Source organism: Sander vitreus, chromosome 12 (genome assembly GCF_031162955.1).
Source record: "Sander vitreus isolate 19-12246 chromosome 12, sanVit1, whole genome shotgun sequence".
NCBI lineage: Eukaryota > Metazoa > Chordata > Actinopteri > Perciformes > Percidae > Sander > Sander vitreus.
In genome coordinates this window covers 2280793-2304944 of record NC_135866.1, presented here as the reverse complement: position 1 = coordinate 2304944, position 24152 = coordinate 2280793, and the positions used below count along the sequence as shown (strand labels likewise).

General features: G+C 41.7%; 1 protein-coding gene and 2 non-coding genes across 3 annotated transcripts in view; 1 reads left to right on the top strand and 2 right to left on the bottom strand.

Annotated features, from left to right (window-relative positions):
• Positions 1 to 24152, top strand: part of LOC144527007 (contactin-associated protein-like 4) — a 293082-nt gene that overhangs the window by 222245 nt on the left and 46685 nt on the right. The window contains exons 17-19 of the mRNA XM_078264821.1: positions 2917 to 3044; positions 3611 to 3781; positions 9804 to 10022. Coding sequence (XP_078120947.1) covers positions 2917 to 3044; positions 3611 to 3781; positions 9804 to 10022 — 518 coding nt within the window. The remainder of the gene's footprint in view (positions 1 to 2916; positions 3045 to 3610; positions 3782 to 9803; positions 10023 to 24152) is intronic.
• On the bottom strand, positions 18341 to 18423 carry trnal-caa (transfer RNA leucine (anticodon CAA)). The gene has a single exon. It is a non-coding gene; the product is annotated as a tRNA-Leu (tRNA).
• trnal-caa (transfer RNA leucine (anticodon CAA)) lies at positions 21551 to 21633 on the bottom strand. The gene has a single exon. It is a non-coding gene; the product is annotated as a tRNA-Leu (tRNA).

Below are 24152 nucleotides of genomic sequence, written 5' to 3'. Positions count from 1 at the left end.
GTGGTTGCATTTTAAAATTCTGGCAGTTTGACACCTGTTACATTACTGTAAAAGTAATGTAGGTCAAACATTCCACATATATTCACAGCAGATGAATGTATGAACAATGTAAAGAATTAAAAGTCCCATGGCATGAAAATGTCATTTTATGAGGTTTTTTAACATTAATATGAGTTCCCCCAGCCTGCCTATGGTCCCCCAGTGGCTAGAAATGGTGATAGGTGTAAACCGAGCCCTGGGTATCCTGCTCTGTCTTTGAGAAAATGAAAAGAAGCTCTGTGGCGTTTATTGTTTGTGTTTGTTCATGTTTCACAAAGAGTTTAACAACAAAGATAGAAATCATATCACATCCATACAGGGATAGTACAGCTGTAAAACATCATAAAATATATGACACGCTTGGTATCAGATCAGTCCTCGGTATCGGGAAGGAAAAAATGGTATCGGAACATCTCTACCTGTAAGACATACGTTTTGAGGGAGAAATACAACTGGGAAGAAATATGTACAGTCAGTTCCGTCTTTCTACCATCTCTCGGTCCAAACTGTGAAACTGTTGGATGCTGACACTGTTTTTACACACCATCCATCAGATCATCAGAGTGCTGTGAGGATGGATGAATGAATGAATGAGATGAAACCTTTATTGACCTGAGGGAATTTGTTTTGCATTCAAGGGAGCCACATTGAACATTAAGCACAGACAACAGTAAATAACAATAACAGTAAAAACCACACCAAGAATCCAACAACATTGAAGACATAGAGGATACAGAAAACAGAACATAAACAACAACAACGCAGCTATGGTGGTGACAAGCAATCATCAGTCCAATAGTAAGATGAAGCAATGAATAATTAAATAATCAATAGTGCACATGATAAAATGTATATGTGCCTGTGTCTGATCTGTTCAGTAACTGAATGCTCCTCGGCACAAATTATGTAATGGCACGTTTGGTTTTTGTTGGGGGCATTCGAAATCTACGTCCAGAGGACAGGGGGGAAACTCTGAGCAAAGTGGGTGGGATGGATCATCCAGTATCCTCAGGGCCAAATTGAGGGTATACTGTTCTGTGAGGTTGGAGATGCTTTTACAATCGGATCCAGTAATTTTCCTGCCAATTTTAGCCACATTGTCGTCGTCCCCCCCCATCACTGGATGGCGAAAGTCACCACAGGATGTGGAAATGGAATGGAAGGCGCATAAATCTGAACACGGGTGTAAATGGACAGAGCTGCTCACTCGGCTGTCCGTCTGCAGTGTTCTTTCGGAAAGTAGCTGTCACAGATATTGGCATAGATTGTTGTGTGTCAGGGTGGCTATGATACGATCTGGCTCACCATTAAAATGTATTCCTGAAAAATTGTCTAAGACGCTGCACAGGTTGTGTCAGCTTATTAAAGTACTGTTGTAATTCAGCAGAACAATTTGCTACCATGTTTCAGCCAGCCAATTAGCACCATTTATGTCAAAGTTGTCCAATAACAATCTCTTTATCTTTGTTCTTATTATGTATACTAATACTTATTATTAACTAATTATATCAATGTCTTCCCTCTTTTCCTTCCACTTCTTCTGCTTCTGTTTCTTTATTTTTAATGGTTCCTTCTCTTCCTCCTTTATTTCCCGTACCCTTTTTTTGCACATTAACTCCTTCCACATTTTTCAACATAGAAACTTAATTATAACATCAAAACGTTCAGCACAATTAGGACATTCCTTCTTCTATACAACATTTCCTTAACTTTCGTAATTTCTGAAATATTCAACATTTACCAGGAAATTTTCCCCATTCAAGTGAGTGGACGGAATTTTGCTTTCTATATATATATATATATATATAATGCTTTCTACTCATTCATACATTCACCGAGAAACACCATTCAGACTTTAAAATGTTCCACCTCTTTCATACATTCTGGGTAGCGTCAGTCTTTCAACATACAGCATTCACACCGCAATTTCTTCAGAAATTGCATTCTCTAGTTTGCTGTTGCTCTTTTGCCATGTCTTCTTCTTTTGCAATTACTCTCTTTTATAACTCCTCGTCCTCCTTCTTGTTCTGTTACTCCTCCCTCCTTAATTCTCTTATTTCCTCTCCTTGTCCTCTACCCTTTCTCCTCCTCCCTCATTATTGCTTCCCCTCTGTCTTGTTTCTTCATCTCTTCCCCTTTTTCTTCCTCCTCTTCCTCCTTCCCTTTTAATCTCTTCCTCTTGTTCTGTAATCATCTTCCCCTTTGCTTCTTCATCTGTTCCCCTCCTTATCATCCTCATCATCTTCTTCTTCCCTTTTCTTGTTCATCTCATTCTCCTTTTCTTTTCCCCTTTCTCCTTTGTCGTCTCTTCCCCCTTCACCCCCCCCCCCCCCTCCCTTCTTTTCCATTCCTTTTTTCCTTTCTAATTCCTAATTCTTCTTCACCTACTTCTTCTGAAATTGTATCTCTCATTAAGGCCTGGACTTTACATCTGCCCATTATAGTGCACATACAGTATAATCTTTGTAAATCCTGCACTCAACCCATTCAGTTCATGTTTTCTTATGCTATATTCTTTTCCTGTATTTATTGTTCATTTCATATTCATGTCTAATATGTTTGTGTCTTTGTCTGTTCATGTATGGACCTTTCACCAAGGCAAATTCCACATAAGTGTATCTTATTGTGGCAATAAAAACCTTTCTGATTTCTGATTTTACTTCTTCCTCTGTTACTCCTTCCGCCTCCTATTCCTTCTCCTCCTTCTTGCTCTTCCCCTCCACCCTCCCTCCCCTTTACACTGTTTCTATATGTCTCTTTTATGTTCTTTTATGTATTTTTTTGTCATTTGAGACTGCCCTGTCAAAGAGAAATTTCTGACACTTGTGGCAGACAATAATGTTTTTCTTACCTCCCTCCCTCCCTCTCCTCCTGCAGGGCTGAAGACTCAGGCCTGCTCACCCATGAGGAGAGCCTCCCTGTCAGGTCTCTGGTGCTGGGTGACATCCAGAGACCTGGGTCAGAGGCCGCCTACAGGGTGGGACCGCTCCGTTGTCATGGAGACGGTAAGTCCTGCTCTGGTTGCCTGGTTACACATGATGGAGAGAGGAAAGAATCTTCCTATCCTGAAGAATCCCAGCTTTGTATGAAACTGTTCCCTATCACAGAAACAGTGCACTATATACACTATATATACAAGTGAAAAAAAAACCTTAGCGTTGAACCCTGGGATAAAAAGAATAATCCCCGTTCACTTCCAAACATATTTTTTTTCTTAATTGAGGTCCCATGAGATCCACCCGAAGCGGAGGGACTTCGCCTCTCAATACCTATTTAAGCAATATTACACAAGAGGGGGTGTTTTTTATCATCATATTATTGGCACGACAAAACTTCGGCGCAAGCACCTCTGCCAGTCTTACCAAAAATTATGTTAAATTAGTTTTAATAATTAGACATATATTTTATAACTAGACAGGGATTTCTAGTCAGCCAACTAACTTAAACTAACGTTAGCTTTGTAGCAGAGGTGGAAAGAGTTCAAACATATTCTACTTAAATAAAAGTACTATTACTGTGATGAACTTTCACTTAAAGATCTTGACAGTGTTTTCATCATCATGTTTCTCAGAGAACTTCTGGAACGCTGCGTTTTTCGACAAGGAGACGTCATACCTCCACTTCCCCACCTTCCACGGAGAGCTGAGCGCAGATATCTCCTTCCTGTTTAAAACCACGGCCTCGTCCGGCGTGTTCCTGGAAAACCTGGGCATCAAAGACTTCATCCGGATCGAACTGAGCTGTGAGTAGGAGCTGGAGGCTGGAGATGTAATCCGGATTAGAGTGATGTGTCAGTGAAACCTGGAAACCCAAGTCTTAAACTGGATCTGTGTAAAACCCCCAGATGTAATCTGTATCAAACTATCCTGGAGGGAAATATATTGTTTATTTTAGGTTGGACTCAGCTGTCTTAACCTTCCTTTTGTGACTTTAACTAAATGTTACAGAAAGTTTAACATCTTAGGGAAGTCTTTTCACACATATTTGGAACCTGGCTGCAGGGATTTGCTCCCATTCAGCCAGAAGAGCATGAGGCCTGGCTCACAGTCAGTGTTTCAGCTCAGCCCAAAGGTGTTGGATGGGGCTGAGCTCAGGGCTCTGCGCAGAGCAGTCAGCTTCTTCCACACCAAACTGGGGGGGAAAAAAAACACATTTTTATGGAGCTGGCTTTGTGCACGGGGGCATTGTTGGAAACATGTCTAAAATATTTAAAGCCCCCCGATAGTCTTTTTTTTTTTAGTATCTCTCTTTAACATTAAATATTCATGATTAAAGCCATAAGAACAACACTGTCATTGCATCCAACAACACATTCTCACTCCCATCGCGTCAAAAAGCGACGAAAGGGACAGTTAGGTTTAGAAAAAGATGGTGGGTGGGGTTACAAATGTACAATTCAGTGACACGACAAGAACGGGACATGAACCCGGTCTCCTGGGTGAAAGTCCTGTGTTGTTAGACGCCACAATCTTCTGAACATAGCCATACTGAGAAATCCTGAGAGAGTTGTGTGGAGCTGATAGTCTTAATTAGCTTTGTAGCAACTCATTTGGCAACGGCTGGAATGTGACGGACGTTCATTAATATTAAAAGGTTAAGCACCAAAGCTTTACATAAGCAATAATTAGAGTCAGGGTTCAAATTATGATTTCATCTTTGTGGGGGTCTCTTTAAAAAAAAAAAAAAAAAAAAAAGTAGTCTATGAGCAGCAAATTTTGAGCATTAAACATTTCATTTCCTGCATTCAGGTGAATTTTTATGCACCTTTTTCTGAATCATTGTACAGTGGGGCAAAAAAGTATTTAGTCAGCCACCAATTGTGCAAGTTCTCCCACTTAAAAAGATGAGAGAGGCCTGTAATTTTCATCATAGGTACACTTCAACTATGAGAGACAAAATGAGAAAAAAAAATCCAGAAAATCACATTGTAGGATTTTTAATGAATTTATTTGCAAATTCCTCGGGAAAATAAGTATTTGATCACCTACAAACAAGCAAGATTTCTGGCTCTCACAGACCTGTAACTTCTTCTTTAAGAGGCTCCTCTGTCCTCCACTCGTTACCTGTATTAATGGCACCTGTTTGAACTTGTTATCAGTATAAAAGACACCTGTCCACAACCTCAAACAGTCACACTCCAAACTCCACTATGGCCAAGACCAAAGAGCTGTCAAAGGACACCAGAAACAAAATTGTAGACCTGCACCAGGCTGGGAAGACTGAATCCGCAATAGGTAAGCAGCTTGGTGTGAACGGTGAACTGTGGGAGCAATTATAAGAAAATGGAAGACATACAAGACCACTAATAATTTCCCTCGATCTGGGGCTCCACGCAAGATCTCACCCCGTGGGGTCAAAATGATCACAAGAACGGTGAGCAAAAATCCCAGAACCACACGGGGGGACCTAGTGAATGACCTGCAGAGAGCTGGAACCAAAGTAACAAAGGCTACCATCAGTAACACACTACACCGCCAGGGACTCAAATCCTGCAGTGCCAGACGTGTCCCCCTGCTTAAGCCAGTACATGTCCAGGCCCGTCTGGAGTTTCCTAGAGAGCATTTGGATGATCCAGAAGATAGTTATAATAGACAACAGAAGGAAGTTATAATAGGCTATTACAAGAATAAAGTCACAATATTTCAGAAAATAATCTACCTGCATCATAGTCTGCTGTGCATTACGTGATTGCTCTGCTGATACGGTAGATCTCAGACCTGACAGACTCGAGCCCCGTTTGGGTCTCTGGTCTCTGAATGAGAGAAAGTTTAGGGAAGTGGCTGTACGCTGCTCTACATTAACTACTGCAGAAATTCACAGAGCACAAACGGGACACATCTACCGCAGCATGCCCACAGCAGAGCGTGTCCTTTATAAAAGCCACTGCTCGTCTCTGTTTTTACAACGCGAGTGGACGCTATAAGCGACGCACAGGTCTGCTTCAGAGTGTTTGGGAAAAGTGCTTTATTTGTGATTTAAATAATGGTGCTGATGATTTTTATAGACCCCCACAGGTGTATGATTTTACTGCTTTCATGGGAGCTCATCCTCTCTTTATGGGAGCTCAGCTCCCACTGGCTCCCACGTAATTCGAACCCTGATTAGAGTTGAATTCAAGAAAGAAACATCCTTAGTTATTTTGTATGAAATGTGTCTGCTCCATCAGGACTTTGTTTGTGTGGTGTGATGTAAAATATTAGCTGTGTGCAGTCATTGAGGAACTGGTTCAAGGAAATGTCTCTGACACATAGAAGGTTAAGCCTCTAACTATAGGTTAAGCCTTTTTATGGCATAAGAATGCATTGTGTACCAGACAGATAAGCAGAAGAACAGGAAAAGACAGTTAAAGTTAAGAGAATAGAAGAGGAAGTTGCACTACACAGAGGCCCCGACCTTGGTGTGTGTGTTTGTGAAAGATAACAGTTTCTGTCTAGAAACTAGGAGACACCCCCTGTGAGGAGAGAATAAAAATACAGGGACAGTTTAGATCGGAGTTCATTCGAACAGAGATCTTGGTGGACTGAGCTTCGACTTCATGTCTGTCACTAGGGAAACTTAGACTCTGTTTGTGATACCACAATTAGGTTGTAACTTTTATGCTGGACTAAACTTTGCTTAACTGAACTCTTCGTCTCAGATTGATCCTTGTTTTCTGGTAAACTTAAGTCCGATGTAAGAAGGCGAAGGAATTAATAAATTGGAGTCAGATTTGACAGGCCTTAGGGCCTTATTTTAGACATAATTCCCTCTACAGTGATCAGATTTGACAGTGCTGGCAACACAGACAAACCCCCTCATCAGTCATCACACTTTGATTTAAATGCTGCTTCATTCTGATGAATCACGGTGACATCGCCTTTTTCCAACTGAGCCACGAGCCCTAAACAGCATATGGTGGTATTTACTGCTTTCTACAGTAGCTTAGCATAAAGACTGAGGGAAACAACTGAATTAAGTGAAAATAAAAACTTCTTTTGTGGCATACTGAAGAAGACGTATCACGCATCTTTAACTCAAGATAAAGGAAATGTAAAACACATTTTTGTTCTTGGGGGAGTTATGTGCTGCAAAATGAGACCAAATCTGAGAAGTTAATGTTTGCTTTGCTTCAGGGATGGTTGAGTTGAGACTGAGAGCACACGGAGCTTCTCTTCTTTGCTTCACTTCAGCTTTGTGTTTTCATTGCTCATATTTTCAGTTTCAGCTCTTAGTTTTCTGCATAGCTGTCTAGCTGTTGCCCACATCACATATCATTTAGAATATGACAGCAATAACCAAGGTTTTTTTTATTTTATTGTATGTGTACCACAACATCATGGTCTTGCTCCCATTGGTTTGTTGTCTTTTAAAATATGGCAGAAATACTCACAGGGGTGTTTTTTATGCTTATGGTTATGCAGCTAGGTATGAGATATGTGTTTATGGGAAGACATGGTGTCTGGTGTTTTGTAAGTCGTGTATGCGTTATTATGGAACCCAGGCAACTTCTAGGCAAGACCTGCCCTTCAATAGCATTCACACGCTACTATTGGCCAGGCGTCCATGCTTACGCAAGGTAACGGAACCCGATTTGTTCAGGTCCTATCCCCTGGCCAATCGGCTATCCTAACCTTAACCACTCAAGGTCAATGCCTAACCCCAAACAATCGGGCAGCTTCGTAGGGCGGGACTTGCCTAGAAGTTGTGTGGGATCCATAATAACGCATTGTGTAGCGATGGCTTAAATCAGTTATTAGAGTCATCTATAGTTGCTTTTTGAAGCTCAATCAGCCCATTTGATCAGTTGTGTTGGGTTTAGTTTGTAGCTTTATATATTGTGCTGCATTTTGCATTTTCTTAGAAATGGGATTTGAAGGGGGGACACACACAGAATGTTGTACAGGGACACTGCTGCACCAACAGCCTCTCTCCTCGGGGAAATCATTGTCAGTGTTCATGTTCCAGCTCTGAATGCTGCTGCTCTGTTTTGCCAGCTTCCTCAGAGAACAATTTCTAAATGAAGTTACCGTGTGGTGCTGGGATATTGTTTCATCTTGTTCTGTGCTCACAGAGTAATACATCTTCTCCTTCCAAAACATGAAAGATGAGACGCTAGTCTCTAAAATCGACTCCTTTTGTTGGAATGAACTTGACAGGGATTTTGTCATCTGAGGCTGTCATCTGAAACTGTTAGATTCCAGAAGTAAAAAAAAATCTCATAAACCAGTTATAAACCGCCCAGTTGACATTTCTAATAACTAAAAAACAGTATGTTGCTCACCTCACATGTCTGGATAAGGTTGGTAGATATTTGAAAAACAATCTGATATTGTTGTTCATTCAATATTCATCTTTTTTTAGCTGCTTTTTACGAACACCATTTCCCCTGAGCCCTAGATGTTTGTGAACTTTGGGTTGTTTTGAACTTTGGGTTCAATATTTGGGGGGGGTAGAGATCTCCAACTATCTAGGGAGGACATGTATTGAAAAAAGAGATAAAATCGTCAAATGGCGACAAATGTTGAAAAAAACTTCGAAACAAAACAAAAAAAGCTGACAAAAACTCAGAAAAAAGCAACCAAAGCATTGAAAAAATCCTGAAAAAATTTCGAAAAAAGGAACAAAAGCCCAGTTTACATTATTGTTGGGAGTTGTAACCCCCCCATCCCATCCCCCCCGTGAATTACGCCTATATTGTGAGCAATAGCAATAGTTAGCACAGATAAGAGGACAAGTGCTGTACACGTTTTTAAACTTGTTGGCAGAACTTTAAAAGAGAGTGTTGGTACATTTTATTGATAAGGACGAAACCAAATGACAATGACGTAAATACTCGCACTGCCCGCTTTTTCACGGAAGCTGTAGTATTTTCTGTGCTAACAAAGTCATTGTTGTTGAACTTTCTTAAAAGGTTTACATTTCTCAACTGCCATATCGGATGCACCAAGCCACCCATTAGGAGGCCAAATTGCTATAAATTACCTGTATATAAATATTTAAATGCACTATATTTCAAGAGGGGAGGTGAGAAATATCTCAGTCACTTTAATACAGTGATAGTTTATCTTAGTGAGGTAGGTTTTTAATCAACTCATTTCACATTTCAACAGCTAATAGTTAGTTAGTAGAAGTTGATATTGTCATCAGTGTATTCCTGTGATGGTTGTGTTTAATGCCGGTCTGCAAATCAAACTTCCTTTAAGATGGTAATAAAGTTCAAGTTGAAGAACCTCCACAAGACCATACACAATTTGTCAGTCTGAATCTACAGCTTTCCTTTGAAAAAAAACATGCGTCTATGAGGAATTCTAAGTAATGACGACAATTCTGTCGGTGCGTCCACATGATACAAGCCTTCCGTGATCGTGCACCACCCCCCCCACCCCCCCTCTCCTCCACGCAGTTGCTAGTAGCCAAGGAGGACACGGAGGATTAAAACATGATGGACTCTTTAGAAGAGGTCATTATCTTCACTGGAGTTTCTGTGTGGGAAAGTCACCGGACGCCACAATCTTCTGAACATAGTCACACTGAGAAATCCAGAGAGAATTAGCTTTGTAGCAACTCATCTGGCAATGTAACGGACGTTCATTATTATGAAAAAGTTACGCACTAAAGCTTTAATTATATTTAAAATGGTGTGAAATCCTGACCCATAATCCTGTTCCTTCATTCGTCTCTCTTACATATTTGTTTTCCCCTTTGTCGCCATCCTTTCTATGAATTATCCCTCTCCCTCTAACTCCCTCTTCTTGTCTCCTGTGTCTCCCTCTCCCTCCTGTCAGCCTCTACTCGGGTGCTTTTCTCCTTCGATGTTGGTAACGGGCCGCTGGAGGTTCACGTGGACTCGAGTGTCCCTCTGAATGACAACCGGTGGCATCGCGTCCGAGCCGAGCGGAACGTCAAGGAGGCGTCGCTTCGATTGGATGAACTTCCTGTCGCCACACAGGAGGCTCCTGCTGACGGCCACTTCCACCTGCAGCTCAACAGCCAGCTGTTCATAGGTGAGGGGGACGCAAGGGCGTAACTTTGGGTTCAACATTGGGGGTTGGTTAATTTTGAGCATATCAAATACTGAATACAAATACTATACAAATATTTTCCTGCATTCTGGTACATTTTTCTGCAACAATTTGTGCCTTTTCTGCATGAAGTTATAGTGCAAATGTCTTTATTTATGTAAAGGAAATTATAATAGGTTTTTTGGGAGGGTTGCGCTGGTCAGTTTTGATAATTGGGGGGGTTGTAGCCCCCCCCCCCCCCCCTGTAAATTACACCTATGCATGCCCTACTGTTTTTGTGTTTGTGTGTTGCTGTGTTTTCGTTTGAGTCATGATTCCCTGTGTGTTCCCGGTGTGTGCCACAGCTGACGGCGCTCCCGCAGCTTAAGCTGCTCAGCGGTAATGAGGGAGAAGCATTACGTGGTCGGTGTGTGCCATCCGGTGCCAGAGTGAGCTGTGAGACCCAGAGAGAGACAGTAGCTGTGTATGAAACCTTTCCCTGTCACGGAAACAGTGCACTATATAGTGCGTTCACCATTTTGTAGTAGTGTTCGCATTCTCTGCCATAAAATTTCATTCACTACATAGTCCACTGTAAAATACCCACAATGCACAGCTAATTTCAATTCAATTTATTTATAGTATCAAATCATAACAAGAGTTATCTCGAGACACTTTACAGATAGAGTAGGTCTAGACCACACTCTATAATTTACAAAGCCCCAACAATTCTAGTAATTCCCGCAAGAGCAAGTATTTAGTGGCGAGGAAAAACTCCTTTTAGGGAGAAACCTGGGTCAGACCCAGGCTCTTGGTAGGCGGTGTCTGACGGTGCCGGTTGGGGATGTGATGAACAGTGGCAATAATAGTCACAATACAGATAATGGAACACTGACTACAAATGGTAGTCGTAGTAGTTCTAATAATAATTTGAGCGTACATACGATGTAACCTACATTTTTCTTTCTTTTGGTCTGTCCATTCCGCAGATTTACAAAGACAACACAAAATACAGAAAATAAGCAACTTTCAACACTACTATACTCAACAACAATACTCTCATGCAACACAAAGCATGCTTTCATATACATTAGACAAGTACCTATATAGTAAGCACATTAACCACGCCTTTCATTGGCATTTTTAATTGAACAACCCTGTCAGCTGCATTCTCTGCACAAAGTGTAGCACAGCCCTTGCACAATGAAATATTGCACAGCTAATATATTGCCCCAACCTCAATAGCCTACATATTGCACAAATGACACACAAAGTAATGAAATACGTGTGGCAGGGCACCTTTAAAGGCTTAGCTCTTTAGTTCACCTTTTGTGAAACATTCATCGTTTATGTAATTGTTAGTATCCTCTGCTCCTAGACACAGTAGGGATATAATAATGAAATAGTTCCCTCATTAGTAGCAGCACTGTTGGCTTTGACATCTCTTCCCTACTTTTTCTGAAGCATGTCTCTTTCTTAATAACTCGCCTACACAAACAGGCACTTCTCTGTTTACATATACAAATACATGTATAGTATATCTTCTCATACATTATATTCTTTGTTCTCCAGTTCTCTGATTTATTAATTGTTTTTCTGTCCATGTTGGTAAGTGTCCAGTTGGCAGATGATCCTCTTTCCTTCTGTAACATGTCTTCATTATTTCTACATTTCTGATTGATGCGCCAGCAATTCAGGCAGCAGCTCTGTGCATAACAATGATGTCCTGTTTAATTGAATACCAATTAGCAGTATGTATCAGCTTAAATAGAGCTCTGACTGTCACAGTTTTGTTCATGAGTCAAGGAGGAACATAGTAGTGTGCAAGTCATACTTTCAGGTAAAGATAGACAATAATCATTTCTAGTTTATTACCTGCGCAGACGCTGCTCTGGCTTCTCTATGGAGAAGAAAATGTCCTCCGCTTTGAAAATCACAGTGGTTTCACACATGCTAAGCCTGTTATTGACTAAATGCCACCAAGTGGTGCTATGGAAGATAGATCCACAACTAAGCCTGCCAGGCAAGTTTAGATGGTTTAGAAATCAGTAGCAGCTAGTACAGGATCCTCTGAAAAACGTTTTCTTTCACATAGGCTAATATGTTATCGGCTAAATCCTGTTGTTTTATCTGTTGCAGTATTGGCTGTAGAAGGTGCTGAATATATACATGTATTCAATAGGGCTTCATCCACAGCTCTACTGTAAAGGAAAAACTCAGTTGCAGCACAATCCATGTTCAGTTCGTTATGTTTAGCTTAGTCTATATTGACGTTAATTCATTTTGGGGATCGCTGGTGCCCACGGAAATTCCGCCAGATGTCCCTCATTTCCGGCTGGATGTCCGTCACCTTCCTCTTTCTTTGTGTTGGCGTTCTAAACTCAAAGTGCTTAACTGCTATTGGTATTGAATGTGAAAGTGCTGAGTCGATGGTTTCTGATCTGACCACGAACAATAACCATTTTATTAACGGCCCTTTAATTAATTACCATTAATAAATCAAGCATGCATCAGGGAGCAGTAATATTTAGTGTAGTGTGTGATGTCATTTCTTGCAGTGAAGGTCTTTAAATAATCTGTAAATGAAGCTGAACCTGTGTAAGTGATTCATTAGGCAGTCATGGAACCAACCATCAGCGAGCTGAGAATCTCTGCAACAAACTCCATCCATACTGCAGCCCTGTTGATGTCAACATCTGTTCAATACCACACTTTGAGTTCTCTCTGTGACCTCTCCTTAGAGCTACAGGGGGAAATAATGAAAACCCATCACTTATTATCAGCTGTTATCATTCTGCAAACATTGTTGTTTGTCATTTCACATCAGCAGACACACAGCGTGGAGGGGAAACAAACCATCAAACAGGGATGAGATTGGAATTCCAGGGAAATCCAGGTGAATATTGATTGGTTGAATACTCCGCTGTGATGTCACCACCATCAGCCTGAACCTGCATATGTTTACCTCTGAATTGTCAGTACAGTACACTAGAGTAAGTCTCATAGATGTGTGTGTTGGGATGGAAATGTGCCTGTATTTATCCCCAGATTGGTTTGTCAACACAGTCTCACTCCCAGAGCGTCACAAAGCGACGATTGGTCAGGTGCCTTTGGGCAAATTGTAACAAGGCGTAGTTTCTGAACCCAAGATGAGATTTCTCTCATTCTCTCTCTCCAGAGCCTCAGAAGGTGATATTACCTGAAAAAAAAAAAAATCTTGATGTGTGAATATGTCAATGTTCATTTCTGTGTTTGGGGCCTGTTGTGTAACAGTTGGCTCTGCAGGATTACTAAGCACATATACAATATCTTTGTGTGCACAGTTTATTCATGAGCACACAGTCCACACAAGGCAAAGTACTGAGTTACAGTATTTGGATTCACAAGCCTCAGCATTGGCTTGTTTAAAACTATGAACCATCTTACCACATGCATTGTATTTATGCAGTCCTGATTTGGAAAGCAAACTGCTCTATTGTTTGAATTATGAGCCGCTGTGTTGGTTTGAATAATTTACAAGCCATATCTCAATGTACACACTGTATTTATGAGCCATAATCCTGCCTTGCTTTATAAGGCACTGACTCCCATTGTTTTGATTAATAAGCCATGTTATTGCCCAGCGTGGATTTATAATCCACACCATTGTTCATTTTCCAATTCTTTTATTGCTGTTTGTATTGTATGTGCTAAAAATCCATACGCAGCAAATTTGCGTGAGCTCAACGATGAATGCAGAAATCACTTCCTTTGTGAAGGTTTATAAGCAATTATTTCGCCTTGTTTGGAGACAGAAGCCTCTGTATATTTGAGCTGCATCGCTGTCTGTCCGACTGATGTGCTGGACACAGTTTACTGCTCTCTGCCGCTGTGTGTAGACCAAGCGTCCTCCTGTACGAGGATTTGGAGGATCCCTTTGATCTTCGCTTGCTTCACATATCCCTCAAAATGCAGCAGTGTTGGCGTCAGATCATCCTGTAGTATATCATGTAAGCTGTATCCTGGCAGGTGAAGCTTAGCTGGTAATCTATGTTGACTGATGTTCTTTTGTGTTTTCTTCCTGTCCTCTCTGTCGAGGTATCTTTTCATTTCAACTTTACAAATTAGGGACCGGTATCACTAAGTGATCTACTGTACAACAGAGGTTTTTTAACCCCTGGATCGTGGCCCAAGACCGGCCATTGGCCATTTGCTACCAGGCCATGAGGAAATTATATGTTTTAGCAACAAAATCTGTGTTAATTTTTTAATTATTATAATTGAAATGTATAGTTTGTTTTGTTTTAATTACCTTGAGCCTGGTGCAGTCATTTTCCAACTTGCATCAAGGTTTATTTGTATGTTTGCGGTTAATAGAGGGAGATCATGCCTGAACCACAACCTTTATAACTTGATAACATGCATGCACACCTGCAAACTGATTGGGAGTGACCCCCCCTGACTTTATCTTACAGTTTTAGATAGTGTTGTCCATATAAAATCAGTCTGTTGTTCAAAAAAAGGTTGAGAATGCAGTATGTAGTACTGTAGATGTGTCTATCGTTTTTTTTTTTAAAGCCCAATGTAAGATCCTTCCTTCGTGGTGTCTTTTGATTTCAACTTCACAAATTTCTCATATCAAAGTGGAAAGACATCGCAATTAGTGTGTTATGTTATTTATACTGCCTGATGCACAGATATGGTATTTTCCCGTGTGCAGCATCAGCAAACCACACTGTACTGTACATACACTGTCTTTGATCATTTGGTCGGATCGCCATCTCGCACGCCTCACATCTCAGATCGTCCTTTACTGTTTTATCTGTATTAGCAGACAATATTTCATGATTTCACATCAAGACTTTAATTCTCTTCTAGGCTAAGGCTGTGCTGTCGGACATGTGGTTGATTGTCACACAGCTCCAGAGCTTTGGATTCGTTTTTTCTATGTTTTGCTTTACAAGCGTGACGTTGAGGCTTGCATGTGCATCACCTTTGATGATTACTCTGATACTGATTGTTTTCCCCTCTTGCATGTTCCAGCGTGCTTTAGCACACGCTGTGCAGACATCATGCTGAGACACGAGCGGTTGTGCTGTTTGATACAAGGTCTTGAGGGTCTTAACTTAGAGGTAGAGTTTATCTGTTTGGATTCTTTGATGTTATCTTTGATCTACGCCGTTACACTCTGTAAGTGTATCTTGCAAGCAGTACAATTCTCCATTTGATGTGCAGAGAGTGTAATCCATGTTGGAGCTGAGGAACAGCAGGAAGTGTGGTTAAAACCCTCACCTCTCTGATACCATCCCTGTTAGAGATTTTGTTCTCTAATGACCTTTCCTTTCCCCAGTTAAGTCGCTTTGATCAGAGCTGGTGGTCCTCAGGGATCTGTCTCTGGTCCCTGCTGGAATCACAACTTTTACACATGCTGCCATGTTAACCTTTATAGCAATGTGAAAGGTTTCCCCTGTTATTGCTACAAAGTTGCAAAGGAGGAGTGCTTTCTGGGTGTCTGTGAGTAAAAGTCCCTAGAGCTACCTAGAACAACCGAACCAGATCCGCCGAACATATCACCGTGCAGAAGGAAGCGCACTCATGGACGAGAGGCTCTTGCTCGTGACAGTGTGAGATTTTACCATTAACGGCATTCTCCTCGGCTGAGCTGTAACGTGAGCTAGCTCAGCTGAGCTAGCAGCATCAGTTAGCTATAAACACAAGCTAGCAGTGTCAGACCAAGAGGGACTTCTGCGCAATGATATGGTTGTCGGGTGCGCTAGAAAGAAGATAGTTCCTACGTGAAACTGCTCACAGCCAGGTCTGTGGATTATCTTGAATAACCGGGTCTTGATTTCTGGAAAAAGACATTGCTGATGAGTTTTTCAAATGTATTTTGTTTTTGGCACTTTGAGCACCACAGGCCAAGCGCCATCTAGTTCCATTATAATGGAGAGAAGGCAGACATCCCCACGGCCGATTTCTCCAACACTGGGCAACTCGCAACAAAACTATGTAGATTGATTAATAGATAAATAGCACGTAAGAGGGAAAATGTGTATGTAATGATTTTGGGGTGAACTGTCCCTTCAAGACGAATATAGCAGAATTTCCAGGACTTTTACAAGATTTTAAGGGGCGGGCAACTTTTCTGGAATCTCAGCACAGGCTCTTGTTCACACAGGATTTGTTGGAGAAGCAGCACATGTGGAAGGAGTAGTGAATGTCTACATGGACATGAATGACCTTATGTTTCAAGTAGTACTGCTGTCGTGCTTCAAAGTGTGGTGTCTTGTGGTTAACAGTTTCAGATGGTTGCCATTCACAATTTAATTATGTTTTCATAACGTAACAAACTGAATTATTATACAGAAAAATAGGTGTTACTGCTGGGTTGCACTTGATTATAACACTGATTCATATACAAAAGGCATTTACAGTAGTACATTTAAGTGCGAGCATACTTAAGGAAGGTCATATTAGTGTGTATGTAAACATTGTAATTTCCCTTATGGGATTAATAAAGTATAAATTATTATTCATTAGTATTATTATGTGAGGGTAGTCAGTGTGTCACCCCTATGAATGGTTATTTAAAGATTTCCATTTCCAAGCAGGTCAGTTTCTCATTACTGTATTCTAATCATTACAGTTTCCTGAATCGTAATACCTAAATGCTGAACAATGACTTTCAGTAGACTTAATAAGGATAAAAAATGACTCTTTATTGTGTTGTGTCAGAGGAAATGTCGATGCAAGTTTCATATCCTTTGTTGCTGCTGGTTCAATAATTCATACCAGTCAAATCAGAGCAGAGAGTGGAGGCCTGGAGGAAAGTCGAGCGGAGCTCAGTGATTTATTTGGTGTGAAAGCTGCTGCTACTGAACAATAGGAAGTTGTCAGGTTCAAACTCTGAGAGCAAAGAGCTGCCAAGTTTGTGCTCTGAACACAATAAGAGTTTTGATCTGTGATCTTTGCAGAAATAGGAGGTTGTCATGTTTGAAGTTTGCGAACAATAGATGTTGCATCTCAGAGAGAATGTACAATGTTGAACATGCAGAGTTGTGATCTTTTGTAGCTGAAACATTGAACAGTAAAGTGAGCATACTGTTTGCTACTCGTCCTGTTAGACAGGAAATCAGCCACTGATCCAGTGAGCAGCCGGCGTGGCATTAGAAAGACGGACAGCTGATGGAAGTTATGCCCACCATGAGAAGAGTGTTGACAGTTTGGAGCTTCTGGGGGAGCAGAGGCGACATGTGGATCTGCTGTACATGACAGGAGGAGGAGAAATATAAAACTAGAGAGAAAGAAGAAATACTGACTTGTCAACACGGAGAAATGAGAGAAGGGCTGTGACAAGGAGTGTGATGGTGTGTTAAAGTAGATCCTTAGCTAAAAACAGGAATATTTGTCACATTCCCCACCCAATTTGTGCCAAGTCCCAATCTAATGTGCTGATTGGCCATCTACACCAAGCAGAACTGTCACTGGGCAAGCAGTTGTCAATCTGAACTAAGTATTAGAACTTCATACATTATTCTTTGTAACTTATATTAAACGAAAAAGGTTGTTAGCTGACACACTAGTTACTGATTTCTCCGTAAAGAGCTGCATAATAAATACTCCTTTTCAAGGAGAAGTAAGTGCTCTCATTGCAGTAGTAGTCATGTCAGATTACCGCACAAGGACCAGGTTTGGAATTGGAAAACTCCATGATCCATCCTATGATTCTACGTCATCAGCTGAAGGTCTAATGTGTAATGTTAATGTTTATATCACAACCTCTCCATCCTCAATCATTCATTGACCAGCCTCCCACTCCCACTGCTGGGTCATTCCTTTGGTCTGGATTCATACTGATTGGCTCCCAGGCACCAACTTGATGCTCAACATGATCTTGCGTGAAGATTGATTGAGAGGTTACAGTATGTATTTATTAGGGGTGGGGATAAAAATCGAAAATTGTATGTATCGTGATTTTTTTTCGACGATTTTCAAAATCGATTCTTTTCCCTAGAATTTATTTTTATTTTTTAGCCAATGATTCACCTAAATATTTTCTGTTTATACCGTACCTCCGACGGTGACTACATCATATCTGTTTCCAGCAAAACAGGCCGGAAGCAGGAAATGCAGAAAATCCATGTTATGTTCTTCTTTACAAATGAAATAAACGTCAGACTGAATGACATGTCCATTCTTTTTGGGCCAAGTCCCAAACTAATGTACTGATTGGCCATCTACACCAAGCAGAACTATCACTGGGTGCACCGTTGTCAGTCTGAACTAAGTATTAGAACTTCATACATTATTATTTGTAACTTATGAGTAAGCAATCTAAAATATACCAGGAGTGGGATTTGAACCCACGAGGACAACTGTCCATTGCATCTTGAGTGCAACGCCTTAACCACTCGGCCATCCTGGTGATGTTGACATGTTTCTAAATGGCAAAAGAAAAACGTTGTTACCTGACACACTAGTAATGTTTTCTCCATAAAGAGCTGCATAATAAATACTCCATTTAAAGGAGAAGTAAATGCTCTCATTTCAGCAGTAGTCATCAGACGGAGGTGATATAAAATCCAGGAAATAATGAAGTTGACCATAGTGAAATTATGCCAGAAATAATAGCAGGCTACTAAACTATGTATAAGAAAGAGATGTCTTACTTTATTTGTTGCTTAAAATAGTGGCCAATAGGGTTGGGCGGTATCCAAATTTTGATACCGTCAAACCTCCTCCCTATTTTACCGCGGTATGCGGTATTACCGTGACTAATTAAAAATGATGACGTAAGGCTCAGACGGCGTCGCCAAACTGTTGACTTGTGCACCGTTCAGAGACTGAATACCAAACACTAATACTGAAACAATAATAACATAACAACAACTTACAAAAAACTACTTTCTCCTCCACACTGTCACGTGATGACAACCACACATAATTACATAAATTATATTTTGTGGAGTGCAGACGTGTGCTGGGGGGGGGGCAGCAGCGCATGGACAAACTGCTGCCGGTTGGCGAGGAAAATCCTGTCTGCCTCCACAGCCAGTGCCCGATAGTCTCTGGAGGAAGAGGGGGGGGAGCAGGCCAGTGCGGTGCACACGGGTGCTGGAAGCTGCTGCAGGAAAATGTGGGCGAAGAGGAATGAGGGATCCGCCACGCCCAGCACAGCCAGCATCCTCTCCATTAACTCGGACGGCTTGCTGTCGCCAAGGCCGTTCAGGGACAGCAGGCGGTCTACTTTCTCCAGCTCCCACAGTTCAAAGAGTTCCAACAGGAATGTTTTGAATGCGTCGTACTTGCCGTTAGCCGGAGGAGCCTCTAACAGCGCCATAGCCCTGGCTGTTGTTGAGGCATCTAAGGCCGATACCACGTGGAAATACTTTGTAACGTCCTGTGTTATTCCTCTCAGCTGGAACTGGGCCTCGTTGTGCTAAAACCACGGCCTAGTGCTGCCAAAAGTCCGGTAACTTGATGGTGGCCGCGTAGATAGTACCGACATTAGCCGCGCCGCCAGCAGCGGCCAGCGCCGCCAGCAGCGGCCAGCAGCGGCCAGCAGTGGCCAGCGCCGGCCAGCGCCGCCTCAGCAACAGCATTTTCACCACCGTCGTTGTTTGACATAATTCAGCCGTTAACCCGGAACTCGTATATCATAACACCTCTCCCTTAAAGGTACAGTACCTTGGTGAATGTCTCTTTCAGTCTTACTTGTGGGTCACCACAATTTAATATTTAATCCTTGTCTCCTATATAAGTGCATTGCATTTTTTTTAATGACGGTACTGAAACTGATACCGTTGCTATTTTTAGACCCCGTGGTATACCGTATTACCGTATTACCGCCCAACCCTAGTGGCCAATTACAGAGGCTTATAAATGAAATAATATTAAACTAATTTGAAAGTGGGGGGGACACAAATAGGATTTTGAAAAGTGGGGAGGACATGTCCCCCCTGTCTCCAGTGGAAATTACGCTCTAGCTCAATACTATCAAATCGCAACACACATTAAAATGGCACCGATGTATTCTATATTTTCACAATATAGAAAGTATACGAGAAGAACCCACGAGGCCTACTGTCCACGAGGACAACTGTCAATTGCATCTTGAGTGCAACACCTTAACCACTCGGGTATCCTAGTAATGTTTACGTGTCTCTAAATGGCAAAAGAAAAAGGTTGTTAGCTGACACACTAGTTACTGACACACTAGTTAATGTTTTCTCCATAAAGAGCTGCATAATAAATACTCCTTTTACCACACAAGGACCAGGTTCTGAATTAATAAACCCCATGAGTTATTTTTTACTGTGCAGTTGTGCGTGTGATCATTGTTAAAGTCATTTTACCAGGAGTGGGGTTCAAACCCACAAGGGTTTTTGTCCAACGCCTTAACCACTTGGCCATCCTGGTAGCAATCATGAATACAAAGTGGTAGAGATGATTCTACGTCATCAGCTGAAGGTCTACTGTGTAATGCTAATGTTTATATCACAACCTCTCCATCGTCAATCATTCATTGACCAGCATCACTTGGTCTGGATAGAGCTCAACAGTCCCGCCCCTCCTCCGAGAGACCTTGGGTTCCAGAAGTAAATTTCCCATTCATTTCTCCAACTTCTTTAACTTTTCACAATATAGAAGATATACCAGGAGTGGGATTTGAACCCACAAGGCCAACTGTCCATTGCATCTTGAGTGCAACACCTTAACCACTCGGGTATCCTAGTAATGTTTACGTGTCTCTAAATGGCAAAAGAAAAAGGTTGTTAGCTGACACACTAGTTACTGAGTTCTCCGTAAAGAGCTGCATAATAAATACTCCTTTTCAAGGAGAAGTAAGTGCTCTCATTGCAGTAGTAGTCATGTCAGATTACCGCACAAGGAGCAGGTTTGGAATTGGAAAACTCCATGATCCATCCTATGATTCTACGTCATCAGCTGAAGGTCTAATGTGGAATGTTAATGTTTATATCACAACCTCTCCATCCTCAATCATTCATTGACCAGCCTCCCACTCCCACTGCTGGGTCATTCCTTTGGTCTGGATTCATACTGATTGGCTCCCAGGCACCAACTTGATGCTCAACATGATCTTGCGTGAAGATTGATTGAGAGGTTACAGTATGTATTTATTTGGGGTGGGGATAAAAATTGAAAATTGTATGTATCGTGATTTTTTTTGCGACAATTTTCAAAATCTATTCTTTTCCCTAGAATTTATTTTTTATTTTTTAGCCAATGATTCACCTAAATATTTTCTGTTTATACTGTACCTCCGACGGTGACTACATCATATCTGTTTCCAGCAAAACAGACCAGAAGCAGAAAATGCAGAAAATCCATGTTATGTTCTTCTTTACAAATGAAATAAATGTCAGACTGAATGACATGTCCATTCTTTTTGGGCCAAGTCCCAAACTAATGTGCTGATTGGCCATCTAGACCAAGCAGAACTGTCACTGGGTGCGCAGTTGTCAGTCTGAACTAAGTATTAGAACTTCATACATTATTATTTGTAATTTAACAGGAAGCAATCTAAAATATACCAGGAGTGGGATTTGAACCCACGTGGACAACTGTCCATTGCATCTTGAGTGCAACGCCTTAACCACTCGGCCATCCTGGTGATGTTAATAGATCTCTAAATGGCAAAAGAAAAACGTTGTTACCTGACACACTAGTTACTGTTTTCTCCATAAAGAGCTGCATAATAAATACTCCTCTTCAAGGAAGAGGAAATGCTCTCATTGCAGCAGTAGTCATCAGACGGAGGTGATATAAAAATCCAGGAAATAATGAAGTTGACCATAGTGAAATTATGCCAGAAATAATAGCAGGCTACTAAACTATGTATAAGAAAGAGATGTCTTACTTTATTTGTTGCTTAAAATAGTGGCCAATAGGGTTGGGCGGTATCCAAATTTTGATACCGTCAAACCTCCTCCCTATTTTACCGCGGTATGCGGTATTACCGTGACTAATTAAAAATGATGACGTAAGGCTCAGACGGCGTCGCCAAACTGTTGACTTGTGCACCGTTCAGAGACTGAATACCAAACACTAATACTGAAACAATAATAACATAACAACAACTTACAAAAAACTACTTTCTCCTCCACACTGTCACGTGATGACAACCACACATAATTACATAAATTATATTTTGTGGAGTGCAGACGTGTGCTGGGGGGGCAGCAGCGCATGGACAAACTGCTGCCGGTTGGCGAGGAAAATCCTGTCTGCCTCCACAGCCAGTGCCCGATAGTCTCTGGAGGAAGAGAGGGGGGAGGAGGCCAGTGCGGTGCACACGGGTGCTGGAAGCTGCTGCAGGAAAATGTGGGCGAAGAGGAATGAGGGATCCGCCACGCCCAGCACAGCCAGCATCCTCTCCATTAACTCGGACGGCTTGCTGTCGCCAAGGCCGTTCAGGGACAGCAGGCGGTCTACTTTCTCCAGCTCCCACAGTTCAAAGAGTTCCAACAGGAATGTTTTGAATGCGTCGTACTTGCCGTTAGCCGGAGGAGCCTCTAACAGCGCCATAGCCCTGGCTGTTGTTGAGGCATCTAAGGCCGATACCACGTGGAAATACTTTGTAACGTCCTGTGTTATTCCTCTCAGCTGGAACTGGGCCTCGTTGTGCTAAAACCACGGCCTAGTGCTGCCAAAAGTCCGGTAACTTGATGGTGGCCGCGTAGATAGTACCGACATTAGCCGCGCCGCCAGCAGCGGCCAGCAGCGGCCAGCGCCGGCCAGCGCCGCCTCAGCAACAGCATTTTCACCACCGTCGTTGTTTGACATAATTCAGCCGTTAACCCGGAACTCGTATATCATAACACCTCTCCCTTAAAGGTACAGTACCTTGGTGAATGTCTCTTTCAGTCTTACTTGTGGGTCACCACAATTTAATATTTAATCCTTGTCTCCTATATAAGTGCATTGCATTTTTTTTAATGACGGTACTGAAACTGATACCGTTGCTATTTTTAGACTCCGTGGTATACCGTATTACCGTATTACCGCCCAACCCTAGTGGCCAATCACAGAGGCTTATAAATGAAATAATATTAAATTAATTTGAAAGTGGGGGGGACACAAATAGGATTTTGAAAAGTGGGGAGGACATGTCCCCCCTGTCTCCAGTGGAAATTACACTCTAGCTCAATACTATCAAATCGCAACACACATTAAAATGGCACCGATGTATTCTATATTTTCACAATATAGAAAGTATACGAGAAGAACCCACGAGGCCTACTGTCCACGAGGACAACTGTCAATTGCATCTTGAGTGCAACACCTTAACCACTCGGGTATCCTAGTAATGTTTACGTGTCTCTAAATGGCAAAAGAAAAAGGTTGTTAGCTGACACACTAGTTACTGACACACTAGTTAATGTTTTCTCCATAAAGAGCTGCATAATAAATACTCCTTTTACCACACAAGGACCAGGTTCTGAATTAATAAACCCCCATGAGTTATTTTTTTACTGTGCAGTTGTGCGTGTGATCATTGTTAAAGTCATTTTACCAGGAGTGGGGTTCAAACCCACAAGGGTTTTTGTCCAACGCCTTAACCACTCGGCCATCCTGGTAGCAATCATGAATACAAAGTGGTAGAGATGATTCTACGTCATCAGCTGAAGGTCTACTGTGTAATGCTAATGTTTATATCACAACCTCTCCATCGTCAATCATTCATTGACCAGCATCACTTGGTCTGGATAGAGCTCAACAGTCCCGCCCCTCCTCCGAGAGACCTTGGGTTCCAGAAGTAAATTTCCCATTCATTTCTCCAACTTCTTTAACTTTTCACAATATAGAAGATATACCAGGAGTGGGATTTGAACCCACAAGGCCAACTGTCCATTGCATCTTGAGTGCAACACCTTAACCACTCGGGTATCCTAGTAATGTTTACGTGTCTCTAAATGGCAAAAGAAAAAGGTTGTTAGCTGACACACTAGTTACTGAGTTCTCCGTAAAGAGCTGCATAATAAATACTCCTTTTCAAGGAGAAGTAAGTGCTCTCATTGCAGTAGTAGTCATGTCAGATTACCGCACAAGGAGCAGGTTTGGAATTGGAAAACTCCATGATCCATCCTATGATTCTACGTCATCAGCTGAAGGTCTAATGTGGAATGTTAA